This window comes from Haemaphysalis longicornis, unplaced genomic scaffold, assembly GCF_048455015.1.
Source record: "Haemaphysalis longicornis isolate Haplotype H1 unplaced genomic scaffold, Haemaphysalis longicornis Haplotype H1 scaffold_9, whole genome shotgun sequence".
In the NCBI taxonomy this organism is placed as follows: domain Eukaryota; kingdom Metazoa; phylum Arthropoda; class Arachnida; order Ixodida; family Ixodidae; genus Haemaphysalis; species Haemaphysalis longicornis.
The window spans coordinates 33,812,954-33,830,520 of record NW_027526460.1 but is presented as its reverse complement, the minus strand read 5'-3'; the positions used below and the strand labels follow the sequence as shown (position 1 = coordinate 33,830,520).

The following is a 17,567-nucleotide window of genomic DNA, read 5'->3' as shown; positions in this document are numbered from 1 at the left end:
TGCAGTTGACTGTGTGTGCGTGTGATAGAGATTTGCATGAAGTGCAGCAGTGTCGTGTATCCAAGCAAGGAGTGAATGCACTGGAGTTTCTACTTAAAGTGACAGAATGTCACAGCACAGTGTTTCAACACAGCCTATGCAGCCACACATTGCACACTGAGTCAATTCAGCACTCTTCAAAGTCCATGACGTTCAACGAGGCGAACTTTTCATGTGCTCGGAGTGTTCCAAATTGTAGGCGAGAAATTCTGAGACACACTTCATTGCGTAAGAAATGAGTGACCAGTGAAGCTGTGCAACAGCATTTGTGAGCTTGCTCTGAACTTGCCGGGAATCACGATGGGGCTCCTTGTAAGAGACAATGGTGGGTTGTGAGGCATAGAATGGTCTTCCGGGCTCTAGGGCTTCAATGTTTTGGAGCTTCGAGTTCTTAGTCTACGTCGACGATGCGCTCGCAAAGATTTTTGGCAAAGGTAGCACTTAATGTTGTAAAAGAATGAGGAGGCCTTTGCTTGCTCCTAAGCTTACTGTGCTAATCTGATAAATGGCAAATCTACAAGCATGCAGCACTGCAGGGTTTTCCTGGCGCATGGCACCGTCTAATAGTTCATATTTCCAACGTAGCAAAGCTTCTGAGTTGCTTGCTTTTTCTGCATAATGACTTCAGTACGGCAGATATTGTCATGGGACTCGGGTGGGCAATGCCTCACAGCAACTTGATCCATGAACGATTACAACGACAACTAAGTGCCTGGCACGCACCTTGCTCGAGCTCTGTAATGGCCGCTAAGTACATAATGTAAATAAATAGCTTCACGCCATCACATCATACGTCTCATTTGTGACCTGCCGCCATGTAACAAGATTAAGTGCAGAGCACTTTAGGGCCACGCCTTGTTGTCGTAGCTCGCTTGCTGAACCCAAGTAGAGCCATACGGCGTTCCTTCATAGCCGCTGTCATTGCGGCGTAACCCATAGGCTTCGAAAGCCAAGCGGTTTATATAGTCATAAGAATTCAAAACTCTTGCGCTTGCCATACATCTCCCCATTGTTTAGTGCAAAGAAAGCTGTAGGTACATTTGAGGCAAAATATATGTAATTAACTGGCAGCACCCGCTTTCATTTAGTTAGGAACACTCGTTGGGTCGGTTTTTACGATAGTAAGCAAAAAAAAAAAAAAGCGGCAGTGCAATGCTGGCACGTGCGGAAGGAAAAGCTAGCACAAAAAAGAACAGAACTCCCGCTGGCGCAGTTTCACGCAGGGGGCGCGCGAGCACTGCGAAGGTGGGAAATTTGAAATGCGTTGGGTGACAGCAGTGAGCGGATAAAGGCGCTACAGCCCATTATGGCGAATCACTGCTCTGCACTTCGGCAGCTTTCACATTGAGTGGAACGGCTTTTATTTTTTTTATGTATTAAAAAGGCCATCTTGAACATGGTGAGTTTGAACTACACATCGCAAGCAATGCGACTACCACTCACCTATCTCTTCCTTGGGCAAGGGCCTTTTGTGGGTGTCGCGTGCCTCCACAAACTGTGATGTAATTTTTATGCCAAAACGAAACATGCTCATGACAAATAGTGCTCTGGAGAATTTTAATCGCCAATCTCAACCTTCTGCATCTTGAATAAACTTTAAAAGAACAGGAAAAAATTTAACAACCATTCGTCCCACTATCAGCCCCAAAGGAAACCCTAGAACCTCGTGCATTTTATGGGCGAGTATACTACATGGTTGCCGCTTCTCTTTCTCTTTTTTTGTTGCGCAAACCTGCCAGTGTCTGAAAAATAGAAAGTGTTAATGAGGCCTCCACTTACAGTTGTGGATTGACTACAATGTACATAGCACTGAAGATTTAAAAAAGCTATTAGGTTGCTTAGGCAGCGTTTTTAAAGCGAAGCTTTTTATGCTTCACCTGCGCCGGAGATTGCAACACCAAAACGCACTGTAGGAAAGCCAGCTTTACACAGTGAGTTTCCAATAAGGGCAGATGACGGATGAAACACGAAGCACCTCAACAAAAAAACGTTTCCCCTGGTTGGAATTGAACCCGGGTCTCTCGCATTATGGAGCCAATGTCTATTTGATTGCACCATTGTTACCCGGTCTAAGCAGCTACTCATACTCTAAGCTCTTTAAACTTTGAAATGAATCGAATACAAACAAATCAACTGCAAACACCCACTTACCTAAATGTGATCTTCGACAGAACTGTCTGGTTGGGTCAAAGTTGAGGAAGAGGCAAATACACCAACCAAGGGCGTTTAATGAAAGCGGTCCCTTTCAATGGGTCTTTTTCCCTGGGACAATTCTTATTAATATACTTTGGTGTATTTAGCGTATTTACCTCTTCACCACCCACCTATTTAATTTTGCGCAGTGAAAGTTTCGTGCTTCAACCACCTTTCTCGTTATGTGAAAGGGGCTTTGATTTTTCTTTTTTTCACACTCTGCTTCCTTAAATAGCTCTGCTGTTAAAAAAACACAATGTGGCTTGTCCCATGAGTGACTATGCATCCGCACACATTGGTAATCCACGCACCCTATTCAGTCCTTGCACAAACCGGGATTTGTAATGACCATTGATGGAAATGCACATTGCTCCGTTTTGGCATGGCCAGAAGCACCGAGTGTGACAGCTAACATTTTCCCTTGCCTGTGCATCGATGTTGGCCATCCCAGCGGCGGGCCATCCCAGCGCCTGGCCTTGGCCGCCCACACCCCGGGCTGTTCGGCCCACCCGGTGAATGTACTCCTGCACAGAGCTCCAAATGCTCACGAAGTCCCGGACCACTTCCATGAAAGTCGTCGAATGGGGACTTTTAAAGGGGTCATGAAATGACAAAATACAACTTTGTTCAGTGTGAAAGAACTAGCCTTTGGTAACTCACTCAGCTCCGCTACAGCCACGTAAGACGCTTTTTTTTAACCAGAAAAGCGCAAGAAATATAGAAAAACTTTCAAATTTCGCACTAGAGTGATGGAATATATGGGCAGGTGTGACGAGCCAGTACTAAAAGCATGTGTAATACATGTGTGAACTGCGTGGTAGCATATCCCACTACAACCGCCTAGTCTTTTCTCGGCGGAGGCTGAGGACAGCGGCCGCCAATCGCACAAGCAAGATTCCGTGACGTCACAGAGAAAACGCCAGAACATGGCTGGCGAGTCACCAATGCTTTGTATGCTTTCTTTAATATCTAGATTATTAGTTCGAAGGTTGCTATAAAATCATTGTCATTGTTATCGGGTCATATAGGTCTTTTTAATGAACCAAACTTGTATTTAATTTGTCCTCATGGCATGGCGGCCCATTTAAGAGTGAAGTTTCAACGTGCAGGCAACAAAAAGTTCAGCGATTAGAAATGAGGTCAGTAGTGCCGCAAGCAGAGGCCTCAGGGGACATTACCTCTTTTACGTTTGCTTCTTCTTCATTTTATTTTCTGCACTTCTTTCCATACCATTCCGACACCTCACTGCTCTGCTAACCCTCTATACTTCCAGTGGCTATAAATTAGAAGTTTGCTAATTTTAGATACTCTGATCACTTCGCAAATTGCCTTGTTCTTCAGCCGTTCAAAAAATTCGATTTTTTTTTCTCACAATTCAAAAATTTAAAGGAAGAAAAAAAATTAAAGTTGGCTCGGGCCACCACCACCACCACATGCGTTTTCAGAACCTCACCGCATGACACACCGCACCCCTCCGTTGGCTTCTTGTATGATCCCGCGGTTGTGCAGAAAAGCCTTACATGCGTAAGCCTTGCACGATTCAAGCGTCTGCTACCACTGCTGTGCGTTAGTAGCACTCCGTTCGCACTTAAAATTTACAAACCAAAAAAAGATCTGTTGCTGATGGGGGAATGAGGCACACAGTGACCAATGTATGTCCACTTCTGTTTCACAATTTCCAATACTGTGATGCGCGTTGGTGCAGACCTCTTCTTATTATGTATTTTTTTTCTCTCTGAAAGTCAAAGCTCGCGTTTAGGACCTTCGCTCTAGAAAATGCTGGCTTCAAACCTTTGGGTCATGGGGCGGGTCGTACTGGACGATCCAGTCGACTTCAGGAATATGAAGTCCCGTGGCCGCGACGTTTGTACATAGCAGTACTGCAGACGTTGCCTTGCAGAAAGCCAAGAATGTGTTGGTTCGCTTTTGTTGTTTGTCTCTTCCCTGCAAGATTTGCGTAGAGGATCGTCAAACAATTTTCTGATCTGGCTTTTGTGTTTACATTTTGAGCATCAAGAAAGAGAAGTGACAAATTTGAGTACAGTCATGATTACGTTGACCTGAAACCAGTGTGCATGGCAATGGGAGCTCTAGGGGGAAGCAACTATAGATGCATCATCATAAATTGTACCCTACAAAAATCATGCTGGCATGATCTCGCTCCCCGCTTCGCCACTCATGTTACAAGCAGAATGATTGTCCTAAATGATGTCCTAAAGAATGATGTCCTGACAAAACGGCCCTAAGATATTCAGTAGTAGGATCCCGCTCGTACTCGATCTTCACTGCACTCTTAAGGTTAGTATGAAGCAAGGTGAAACGCAGTTGCCCACTGAGAAGATTTTCTAAGCTGCGCACCTAAACGATTTGGCGTTATATTCAAAAGCATACTTATGCTAGTGCGCATTTCTGCTTTAGATGGCTGGTGCAATGAGGGGAACGATGAAGTTGATATTCTTTGTGGTGAAGAAAGTTACCCCGGTTGTCTTTTATTGTGGTGCTTCCTGCCTACCCTGTCAAAAACAACCTGCCAAATTACAACACATAATCAGCCGCAATGGCAGAGATGCTTTTTATGTAAGGCAATCGCTCTTGCATAATGTGCTTATCCTGCTTCCCAATAATGCGCTTGCTCTACTTTGTCCTAATGCTCATTTGTATGACACCACTAAAAGCTCACGTCTACAGGCCACACGCCACAGCACGCGCACTCAGTCACTCAAAATAAAGTGTTCTACCTCTTTGCTTAGCTGTCATGCAGTAGAAAACTTTCAGCTTAATTAAAAGAAAGTACTGGCTCTGACCAGAATGCTGTCGACAGGCAGACCTAGATGTCTGAGGAGACTATGATGGTACTTGACTGAAAGACAATGCCTGAAAAATGCCCTCACTTTCTCGCTCCGCTTCCTTTCGAGGAATCAATAACAGCAGCAGTAACCGCCTGTGTGACTGACACACCACGTAGCCCTGCACAAAAACATTTTGCTCAATCACTCAGAACCGTACAATGACAAATGCATTTTGTAACGCGCGATAACATCTTCCTCTAGGATGATCCCTGTAGAGTACAGGATGGTCAGGCGGATCTTCTGTATCATCAATGCAGATCACTGGTGGTTCAGTCTCATCTTCTGTACCAAAGCAAGCTATTGGAGTTCCTATGAGCGCGTCTACATGCAAACACTTGGAAATGGGCTTGCATAACTCGGTCGACGAGCTCATTGAGGCCCATCTCGCCAATCAGAAACAAAGGCTGAGCCAAACAAAAGCGGGCAGACGCATCTTGCAGGAAATCGGCTGGAAGGCGACGCTATCTGAGGACAGAAACCAGCTGCCAGATGAATGGCTTGAAGCCATCAAATCCAAGCCCATCCCCAAGAACATGAACCCAGCGTACCATGGCGGCAGGCGGGAGGCAAGAGCTCGTGCTCTCAACAGGCTTCTGGCAAAAGAAGAAGGGGCTATCTTCACGGACGCCTCCATGAATGACGGCACGAACCGGTCAACAGCAACGGTGACAACCACGAAAGAGCTGCTGACGTGTGCATCCGCTGTAGTTCAGAGCATTGAAGAGGCAGAGGAGCTGGCGATTGCTCTGGCCCTTACTCTACCGGACAAGACCAAGGTGGTCACGGATTCCCAGCAAGCCTACAGAAGCTTCCAGTGCGGCTGGGTGTCCCGGTTGGCCCTCCGAGTGCTCAAGGAGAAAAAACCTCCGAAGGAAAGCGTAGAATTAGTGTGGGTACCGGCCCATTCTGCGGTGGAGGGTAACGAGTTTGCCCACCAGCAGGCCCGAGCACTGACTTACCGGGCCACGTCCACAGCAGAGGCAAAAAACCAACCATTGCTTACCTACAGGGAAATAACCACTTATTACAGGCACGATAGGAGGACGCTACCAGCACCCCACGCAGCACTCACGAAGGAACAGCAAACTATATACCGGCAAATCCAGACAGAGTCCTTTCCGCACCCCCGTCCACTCAACCGCATGTTCCCAAACCAATTCGAAGAAGCTTGCCCAATCTGTAAAAAACTAGGCACTCTCCAGCACATGATAGGAGAGTGTAGGTTTAGCCCGAAGCACCCGCCCCCCTTACCCGAGTCTCGCCGCACCAACCCCACTCTACCCTTTAACGAGAGATGGAGGATCTTGCTGACCAGCCCCGCCCTGGAGGATCAGCTACTACTGGTCACCAGGGGCCAGGCGGCGAGAGCAGCATATGGATTCCCGTGAACAGGGAACCACCTCCGTCCAGTGTGGAGTTCGCAACGAACGACTGTTAAATAAAGTTTCTTCTCTCTCTCTCTCTATGCAGATTATTGGAGGATCAGGCGTTTCTTCCGAATCATCAATGCTGCATTTCTCGAGCTCGGTTTCTTCTTCACTGTCATCGGTGCAGATCACAAAAGGTTCCGTTGTTGCCGCCATTTTTTCAACTACCGGCGCACCAGCATTCTCGAATTTTGCTTTTGCATAGCTCTGAACAGAAAGCTAAAGAGAGGGGGGAGGCCGCAGTAAGATGAAACGAAAATTGCAAAATAAACTAGATGATATTAGGACAAGCTTTCGAGTAATGCACTTTATGGGTAGCACAAACTGAGTGGAGAGGAGCTGAGACCGTCCGTGCTTCAGTTGAAGTACACGGGCACACCTACATACCCGCACTGGTTAACCTTGATCAGCCCCCTCTGTGCTCAGGTCGTCCTCGCCATGTTTAAGTGGCCTTATCGTTCACGCGAAATAGACGCGGCATGTAGAAAATAGTTTAGAGCCCTTCCACTTTGCAGGTCTTTCATCACCACCAAGCAGTTGGTTGAAAAGAGTTAACGCTAATATATTTCTAACGTAATCTGTTTTGTGATAGTTTCGATAAAACAAGAGTTGCAGCTGTTTTCTGTATCCATATACTGGACGGCCACGTATTGATAGCAGGCGGGTATTCTGTGACGTTTACTCCTTCACTGTGAACTAATCACGACAAGTAAATGAACCTTCGGCGTAATGATAGAGCCGTCCTCTAGCAACCAATTTCAGTGTGATTTTTCACAAGCTACCTATATTAGAGTGAGAGCTACGGAGCATTTTACACTATCTTTGGAGCCAGCGCGTGCGATAATTTGTCGACGCGACCCGATATAGACGCACGCAATTTTGGTCATATCCTGGGAAAATTCACCTCCGCTGTAAGAAAAAAAAAAAAAAAAAGGTTGCGCCGTCGATCCGCGGCCACAGAACGGCAGAACAGAGAATGACAGAGCACGCGCGGAGAGGCGGCGTCAAGCCGAGCCCAAGAGCGTCGACACAACCAGGCACTCGTGGAACATGCATCTGTAAACGGGATCTGACACCATTCTGAACTTAAAATAACCGCCTGGTACCGCGGAAAACATGTTGAAGCTAGAGGAATTACGCTCAAAAATGCCAAAACTTCAGTTTTGGGCTGACTGCAGTGTTCTGGTTGTACGATCGCGTATCTGCTTGTTTTAGTCCCGTCCTCGTTTTTCTGTCACATTAAAGCGCACGCAAGAAGAGGAACGCCCAAAGCACCGCAGGAAATGTGATGGACCCTGGCGCGAATGCGGTTAACCATAGCGAAACCAGGACAAGGGCGAAGACAGATGCACCAAAGACACTCTTTAGACTTCAACTAGCAGAATTACGATTTAAACCATGTGAGCGTCCTGTGGGCATCTCTCTTCGACCTTGCCCTGGCTTTTTTAGCATCTTGTTTTTTTCGTCGCGATAAGTAGCTAGTGACCTACTTATAACCTGTAGAAACCTCATTTGCTTCAGCGTGCGACGGTTGTTTAATTAGAGGGATTTTAAATGCGGCCAGTCGCAGTTTCGGTTTCAGCGAGTGCCGCGAAACGATGGATTTTGTGTGAACAAAGCTGACCACGTGACCATCGGAGGGATATCACAGAGCAGAGCCGCCGTAGCACTGTCGAATCCGCATCGACGGCAGTTTCTGCGAATGCCCCCACGTACTGATCTCGTGAGGCGCTTAATTAAAAAGCGACCGTGGATGTGACGCAGGCGCTGCGAGTGCAAATGCTACCGCGGCTAAAGACGACGCGCGACGCTCGAGACGGTGGGTGGCAAGACGCGCGCTGGGAGCAGCCGGCCGGTCTGCCTACAGGTCCGCCTACAGATGTGTTCGGCTCAGCACTGCGGCGGATATTCGAGTGCCTCTCTCGTAAGCGGTGCAGATGACAATTTTTAATGCAACCCGCCATCGCATCATTAACTCCTTTCTCATGTAAGCCACTATGGTCGGGACTTGGGGACAATTTCGTGCAGCGGTAACAAGCTATCACTCGAGCTACCTGCGCCGGCCTGGGCCACTTCGCGGCCGTGGCCGCCGCCTGCACAGCGACCGTGCGGCTAGCTCAGTGAGCTTTTCGTGCCTCCGGCGCGTTTTCGCATCCAATGGTAACAAACAGTCATAGAAACAGTGCCTGGAATCGCTGTAGAACTTTGGTCGCGGCCAGCTGCCCGATGAGCTTACGAAATCACGGCGCCTCCGCCGCCAACGATCGGGTCGTTCGTTCTCGAGAGCAGAAGCTCCGCCCTCCGGCCCTCCGATTGGAGCGGCGAGCCGGGCGAGCCCGCGTAAAACGCCGGTAGTGCGGAAGCGGCAAACACAAACTCGTGACGTGTTTGGATGTTGTTTATTTACAATTGCGCGTGGTCCTCTGCTGGCTGCTCGGTTGCGTTTCGCACACTTCAAAACTGATTTTAAATATGTTCTAGGCTGTATTCGCCGCTGATATTTTGCAGATGATGTATATGTGTTCCCACCAATCTATCTCCGACGTTATCTCGCCTTCAAAATTTTGTGTCAGTGCCCCTTTCAGGTCAAAGCAATTAAACTAGTCCAACTTTCAACCATTGAATGAGAGACTGCAGAGCGTTTATGTTCCACACTGATGCACGCCTCTGCGCTAAACAGACGTGTCGTTTCCCCATCTTGTATGACTGAGTTCCGCCAATCCACTCATCTAGTTGGTCCTTAACCGGCAAAAGCACACTCACTATTAAAAAAATTGGGCCCATCTCCCCGCGAGGGGGACTCGAGTAAATGCGTCGCATAGGGGGTGGGTGTATTGCGTTAACGTTAAGTGTTTGGGGAGTTGGTGGTATGCGTTGTATCAGCAGCTTCTTGACGTAGTTTGAATGAGTCAAGGATATAAGGCGCGTTCGTAGCCTCCCATTCTGTGTCGGCTTTGTGGCGCAGTGGGTAGAGCACCATGTACATTGCGTTCCGCCCGCAGGGTCGAGGGATCGAAACCAGGCGCCGGATAGTATTTTTTTTTATATAGTGTAGGGGGAGGGGTGCGGACTACGACTACGGACGTCAACGCGGGTGACATCGTGAGTTACTGAAATGCTCTGCATTTAAAACTAGTACTAACGTATTATTGCGCGTACTACGGCTTGCGCCATGCCACCGGGAACCGAGCCATAGCTACAGCACCCGCCAAAAGGAAGCTGCTGTGATGATGATGATGATGGTTAGTATTCACCACAGAAAATGGCATCTACCCAATCATAGGGACTGGCCAAGACGAATTTGGTTTAATAGCAAAAATATAACCCACCGTTCAGCACGGTAAGTTCCTTTCTCTCTCGGATGCACCCGCAGATTATTGGCAAGAAATCCAGTATTGAAAATTAATTGTATTGGGTAGAACGGAGCCTATAGTGCTGCAGAGTGATAGCCCGTTCCGAGACAGGTATACGAGCCCGGCGCTTCCGGAGCGACATTAATTAAAGGGGCCCTGAAAGGCGTTTTGAGCACACTAAATGAACTAGCGCAATCGTTAGATTGGGTCGTCAACGTCATCTGTGCCAAGTATTACTCTTTTACGTGCAGCGGAAAGCTCACACTTTTGTTGCAAAGTTTGTCGCTTTTTTCTCACCCTTTCCTTCGTGTTTTTGGACGCCGCCATCTTCACATGTCTACATCATCGATTCCCAGATGTTCGTCATGAGCTAGACATCCTGCTATTGGGCGGCTTTTTCACGCACTTCCGGCAAAGAGATGAGTCGTCTGCTCAGCGTCGGCTCGCCGGCTGATCTGCCGGCGGAGTGCCGGAGTGCTTGGACATTTTACGACAAACGAAACAAGTGTAAACAAACGTTTAACCGTTTGTATTAAATGCAGCACGGCCATAACACGACATGGATATTCCCTTACCTGAGTACGTTCCGTAAAGAAAGCGTTGAAGCCCCGTGGCACTTCTTTCGTGCAATCGCAGAGAACGCCCTGAGCCGAATGCCCGGGTTTGACGCATACATTTTATTCTACTTCAAAACAATCCAGAGATGGGTTTCGAACGAACACAACGTCACAACATGCGTTGCAAGTCTGAACCGCGATTGAAAGACGATGGGTTGCCTCCTCCTGCCCGTCGTAAATTCGGCACTCACCTCGCGCGCGGTTTGCGGGGACGAACAGCAAGTCACTTAACTCCGGCGCACAAGCCGAGATGGCTTTTAGCCACGCACACTGCACATACCTCATGCGAAGTTGAGTCGTACGTCGCTCGAGAAAGATAACCCAGACCATGGGAAGCACTATCCACCCGCAGAAGCACAACGTCGCATTGCATCGCGAAACAAAGACGTCCACAACACACACACACCATCGCCTCCTGTAATGTCAAACGCATCTCGCACTTCCCAATGGGAGTGGGTGGTACGCCTGCAGTGCCCACATGTCGCGAGGTGGGGCCCCGAGCTGAACCGGGAACACGCAACCGTAACTGAGTTCTACAGTGGTTTGTGCCTTGTTGTCAAGGCAACCGATGTTTGAGATTCTCAAAGAAGTGGCGCTCGCTCCAGCGCTAGAAAGCTCAGAGCCGCGGTGGAGCATGCTTTGCCAACGTTGCCGCTCTCCACCACGCGTCGCCCCAAGCTGAACTGGTCACATGATTGAAGGGTTTTGTGCACGGGTTCTGTATCGATTTAAAATGTCTTTTTCACATGCCGCCGGCAGGAATTACGACCGCCGCAAAATAAGACCCGGCACCAGCGGGGCCACATCTGATACGGCACTTTTTGGATAAACAGTGTCGGTGCATCAAAGGGAACGAGCGCACGATCTTCCCCGTACGGCTGCGAGTTCGCCGCCGATAAAAAGTCACGTGCCACCGATAGCAACTGCACCAACGAACACCGCGAAAGGGCAAGGCCAGGCCGCCGCACACATGCGGCCAGATTTTTCGTTCGGTTTTCCAGCCTTGAGCGAAGTGCGGGATTCATGGTGTCAACAAAGCTTGCCCGTAGCAGACGACAGTAGCAGCGCAATGGCGGAAGTACGTAACCGCTGCGGAGCGCAGCATCATGGGAGGCAAAGCTCGCGCGCCGTCAACAGCGGAGAGTAAGTCGAAAGGAGGAGGAAACGCGGAGCGACGATAATGCGCGGTTTTTGATTTACGATTTCTCAGCTAATACTCATCGCTTTAACAAAATTCTTGCGGGAGGAGATTGCAAATACATTGCTTTATTTGGGTACATGTACATCCATGCATCGGCGGAAGGTATTTCAGGACCCCTTTAAATGTGTCGATATGCTGCGCCCCGCTCTTGAACCACAGTAGAAGGTACCAAACCAATTTTATTTACCAAAACTATGCGTAAAATTTAAGTAAGGGTATGTACAGTAAAATAATCGCGGCTCTTCAAAAAAGTTCAGCATTGCTGGGGCTCCAACCTAGACCATTACCTCCGAAACCAGCGATTATACCCCTACAAATGCAGAACAGCGTATGTCCTTTAGCGGTTGTTAAAAAGAATAGGAGGAGTGTTCCCAGCAAACCAGTAGATGGCGTTGGGTGTGCACAGGAAGTGCACCGCAGTGAAACGGAATGCCGCATGCTTACCCCTTTCCTTCACCTTATTACAACTACGCTGGTAACCTGGAGGACCAGCACAAGCTGATTGACAGGGCCTGGGCCGGGACAAACGCCACAGGGGCTCTGGAAAGATGGCTCCTTCCTATTCGCAAGGGGCACGCCCTATAGGAGGCGCGCAAAGCGATCCAAGATGGCTGTCTGGTGTTCCCTCTGCGGACCGCCGCTTGTGTGCGCGTTGAAAGCAAAGGGGTTACCTCTACTTTTTAACGTCGTTAGGGGGCGGTGACTCCAGATTTTAATGGCTGTCCTTAACTAAGATATCACGCGCCACATTAGAACTAAGACGAACATTTCACCCCACAAGCGAAGGTGAAGAGATATGGCAAAAGCTGCTCACGTCGCTTGCAGCGGCGGTAGGGCTGCCAGCGTTCGATTTGTGACGCTACAAAGATAAGTTTCTGCCTGCAAATATCGCTGGTTCACTAGTCACCACCACAATTAGTAGAAATCACTCATTAGCGGTTGAGACTTTTTAGAGTACGCGCGCTTACTAGGCGTTTTATTACCGCCCAATTACTTGACAAATCAAGGCATTTTCATAGTATACCGCTCGGTACGTTTTGCCGCTCCGTGCAGAACACGCAAGTCAATGGCCTGGCCAGCGTGAATAGTAATAGTTTCCCACTAGGTCTGTTTTACCACCAGCGAAGGCAAGAATATAAACGTTTCTAATCAAAGTACCTAAACGTGACATTTTCTTTTTGTTTAAAACAATACCGAGCGGTCGATGCCGTTGCAGCCTTGGTCGCATTGCTCCCTACTAAAACCAATATTTTGACAAGAGGCAGTATTAGTAGAGCGTTGGATGCTGCTTACAAAAAACACACATTCAAACCAGCCAAACAATTTTGTGGCTCTATTGGAGCTGATTAAACGCTTGGAGCTTCTATGCAGAGGATTAACCTGAAAACCAGTTTGAGCTGCTTTCTTACTATCAACTAACGTTTTCTGCATTGCTAGAAGCTACTCCCTGAAACAAGGACAACCAAGGAAAAAACACAAAGCTCTTCGCACGTAAATCATTGATTGTAATATGCTGGTTATAAACTAGCGCGCCTGGGTAAGCCTGCATGTTGTCTGTGAAATGTGAGGTGATGACCAAGGTGTCCCCAAATTAAAAACTGCCCTCGCGGTGTGTTACGTACAAACAGCTTTGTTAATATGAGCCTATATCTGAAAACGCGTCCGCACAACGCACGATGCGCAAAGCAAAGAAACGGTCAACAGCGGCAGGTTTTGAAAACAGATTATGGTTCAGCATAGCATCTCACGAGTAAAATGTGTCATGCCTGCGCTCTTACACTCTTGCTTTGCTTTGTAAGAACATGAGCACGAAGAAAATCAAATTATAGCAACGAATTGTTATCGTGCCTTGCACGATTAGGGCGACGGACATATCGGCGACCTGGATCGAACTTGTCATATGCATACAAACGTCAAGTAAGGGCGACGGAAACTAAAGGCGTCCACCCTGTAACAGCAGAGTTATTGCTTAGACGAGTTGGTACATAATTGCAAGGATTTAAGAGCATTGCATGAAGACGAGGGGCTAAAACATCACAATACACACCATGCGCAGTGTTCGGTTCGTGTTTAGGTTCCTAGTTTTCGCGCAGCGCGTCGCAATCTCTTGCACGCGGTGTATCAAGCACGACACCTTTTAGAAAAATAACATGTATCCGGTGAATGCTGTGCTTTTTATCACGTGAAACGGCGTCAAAATCCCTGTGATAATAAGCTGCCGGCCAACGCGCGGGCGTGCGGGCTCCGACGGGCTCCGCTCGCCGATCCTCCATGGGGTGATTTCTCCTCCTGCGACCGGGCGGCGCCACCGTCTGTGCGCCTTGCGAATAGGAATAGTTTCTTCCTCCAACCCCCCTCTTTTCAATAGGGTTTATGATGACGGTGATGATCATGATGATGGCAAAGACGCCCGCAATGTACGAGACGCGAAACAGCGTATACGCGGGGTGACTCCGCAAACACTGGTAACGGAAATAGGTTAAACACAATGAATTGCATTAAACAAACCCCACAAATTTGTAGATACGCTATGAACCAGCAAAAGAGAATCCCAAAGTAGCTCTGAGTAGAGATGACTGCGAAAGGCCAAACACGCTACACATTCATGTCTCTAAAATGGGGCACAACCATCCGTTTGCGTCAGATCCAGAGAATAGCTTTCGACCCTTCGCGTTTGAGTTGAGCAAGAAGCCAGTGACGATTCCACCACACTTATCAGGCCCGCTAATTTCCGCAAACAAACTTATTACGTAGCTCAAATGCCGGACATTGAGGACCAGTCTTGCTGCGCGTAGTCCAGACCACCGTGCAAGGACATGTGTGTCCAAATATTAACATAATGCATGTTCATGCCATACTGGTTCATGCACACTGAGAAGAAACATACCTTGGCATGTTTTTTTTTTTTTTTCATCAGAAAGTTTATTACGAAACTGAACAACAAAGGCAAGAACCCACGATTAGTTCTTTGGCTCCGGGCTAGGTAGAGACGGATGTCCATCTTCTCATCGATTACAGATCACAGCATCGGCTCGTACACGGGCTCTAGAGTGTGCTGAAAGAGTTATAGAAGAGGGAAGCCGTCCTCTCGGACATCCAGAGGGGGCACACGATCCAGTAGTACTCGACGTAGCCCAGAACGACGCCCGCCAAGGAGTCGCCCAGGAACTGCCTGCCCATGAGCAGCTTGCATACGGCCACGGCCATGCACCACAGCAGGAAGGGCAGCTTGAAGAGCGGGAACAGGTGGCTGTGCTTGACCACGATCAGGGTGACCAGGAAGGCCCGGGAGGTGAAGCCAGACGGGAAGCTCAGGTTGGACGAGAGCGGCTCTCGCTCGTACTGTTCACGACTCACACCGGGCCGCCGACGACGCGTGGCTGCCTTCAGCACGGCCACCAGCACCACGTCGATGAACAGGGCGAGGAAAACGTTGAGGAAGAAGGTGCGCAGAGCACGGTCAACGGAGAAGAACCACGTCAGGAAGAGGAGGCCGCCGAACCAGATGGCACAGTGCGCCGACAACTCAAACGTGGACAGTATCTTCCGGTACTTGGCCAGCGGCGCGGTCTCGGTGGCGGCCAGAAAGAGGTGCGCCGAAATCAGCTCGTCCACTCCTTTCATCATTAGCAGCCACGGATTACGCTTCCATCCCGGAGGCGGAAGGTCGCGGTTCTTAGGGTCTTTGTCTTCACCGACAAGATGGTCGCCGTCGGGCTTCGCACCAACCACGGAGCGCTTCATGCCGCCGAATAAACAGAAGACGTGTGGTAGCTGCAGGCACAGCCACAGAAGCTGCGGCGGACGAGAGAGTGAGAGAGAAGCAGACCTGCGCCGCCTTATCGGTCCGCGGAGCCTCGATTCGAATCCCACTGGAAAGCATCCGACGCGCTCACGCACTAGCGTGTCGCCCAAAGAACGGCCCGGGAGCAGCGGTACGAGAGACTGCCACGGCCGCACCACTAAGCGCGTGCCACGTTCGCCCCGTGAATCGAGCCGGATATTGCATACGGGATATCAAACAAGACTGCCGAGAGCGGCACCTAGTCTTACGCAACCGGACCCCATCCTCTCCCACCCATGGAACCTGGGAAGATCTGAAGCTGAATGACGCGAGATCAACTGGTCGTCCCTCAAATCTCAATAAAAACGTTTTACCAACCATCAAGCAACACCCTAAAAGGAACAAACAGCTCCCCCATTGAAACGCAAAGATAGATAAGTTAAACACTTCATCATCATCAGCATCATCATCATCATCATCATCATTATCATAATCATCAAACTCGGCCAGCGCAGGGCGCAGGCTTCTCCCAATGACCTCCAACCGCTACTGCCCTGCGCTGTTCGAGGCCATTCTTTGCCACCACGCGCTGGCAACGAAATATACAAGAATCCTAAAGCATGGTTCGAGGTTGTGGTTCTCCTTGCACCTAGATGATTTTGCTCCGAACTCGCATATAGTCTGCCGTTGTAAAAGAGTGTACGGAACAAAGGATCAAGTTTCCAAATAGATCCGTGGAGCTGCAGTAACAGGTTTCGCACATATCGAGTGACATAGTTAGGTACTTTCAAAGCAGCAAGAGCACCATGATCTAGGGTTCTGGTTGGTTTCCTTGAGAAATGGAACGCACCCTGCAAAGATTATCCAGGAAGCTTATTTTAAGTTATGCTCTAACCTAATATAACGCACAAACTACAAATGCATTAAATTGTGGCAGCATATCTCCAACACCGGACAGGAGGTATGCTGCATTTGTGAAGAAAATATTTCACTTATTAGAGAGATGTAAGGCAATCAATTTTTGGCACAGGTGTCCTATCCCGTGCTTACACTGAATGAAACCGCCTTTAGGCTCAATGACGGCTTTACTCCGCGAGGTCATCCTCACTCACGTTGACCATCTCGGCCGAATCCCTTCTGACATTGTGACTTTACTCCGTGGGTCTAGGGGTCCACTTGCTATGAGCAACGTGATCACAAAAATATGATCCAGCCACTCCTATTTTCCCCCGCCCTCAGTGTAAAAGGACCGCGGGTTTTCATGAAGCATATGTGTAATGGCACCCGACTTTAACATGTCTCGTAGTATACCTTGCTGGCTTCCTGGAGAAGGTATTGGAGGCATCCTAGACTTGATGGACCGATTCGGCCCTTCTCCTCGAACCTGCCTGCGTGCGCGAGAGCGTTACGGCTTCTACAGGCTGTAGTTTACTGTTGCATCGCGTGCATCGTGCTGGTTTTATGAGGCGGCTTTATATACTACACCTTCGTAGCTGATGAGCAGGGAGTTCTGAATGGTCTTCAGACTGGTCACATACCCACCCGAGAAAATTAACGAATGACGATGACGGCTGCCGCCAGAAGGTAACGGCTCATTCACCAATTCCCACGTGGATGCGACGTCAACATGACTGACCATTGGGGCACTTGGCGAGTGAACACGCCAGCTACCGTCAGGCTCTAGCGGCCGATTCACTCATTACCATTACTTATGGGCGCCCCCAGTAACGTTTTCAAGCGAAGCTTTTTTGGTCTCCCTGATGGTGTAACAAAAACGCGCTGCAGGAAAGCCAATTTTACACAATGGGCGGGCACATGATGATAATGATAATGATAATGATAATGATAATGATGAAACAAGAAAAAAATGCCTCCCGTGATCGGAAACGAACCTTGGTCCCTGCGTTATGAATCCGACGTCTATCCCTTTGCGCCATCATCGCATTCGAGTCGCTCAGCATTTCCTTAGTGTTCGTTGAAGCGGGCGTTGGCTGTGGACTTACTTGAACTGGACGACTTTGGCTTTGGACTTTGGCAGTTTTGATTTTAAACAACCACGATGGTCTATCGACTACGATGCAGTGTGGGGGGAAGGGGGGGGGGG

The 17,567-nt window shown here is 48.9% G+C and overlaps 1 protein-coding gene across 1 annotated transcript; it reads right to left on the bottom strand.

Moving 5' to 3' along the window:
• Positions 1 to 14,724: 14,724 nt before the first annotated feature.
• Positions 14,725 to 15,843, bottom strand: LOC144153135 (polyisoprenoid diphosphate/phosphate phosphohydrolase PLPP6-like). The gene has a single exon (XM_077684789.1). It carries the CDS (start codon positions 15,421 to 15,423, stop codon positions 14,725 to 14,727), a length of 699 nt encoding a protein of 232 aa, XP_077540915.1. The 5' UTR covers positions 15,424 to 15,843.
• Between the last annotated feature and the right edge of the window lie 1,724 nt (positions 15,844 to 17,567).

Excerpts from the sequence above, each read along its gene's own strand:
- LOC144153135 (XM_077684789.1), bottom strand. The coding sequence starts at position 15,423 with ATGAAGCGCTCCGTGGTTGGTGCGAAGCCCGACGGCGACCATCTTGTC.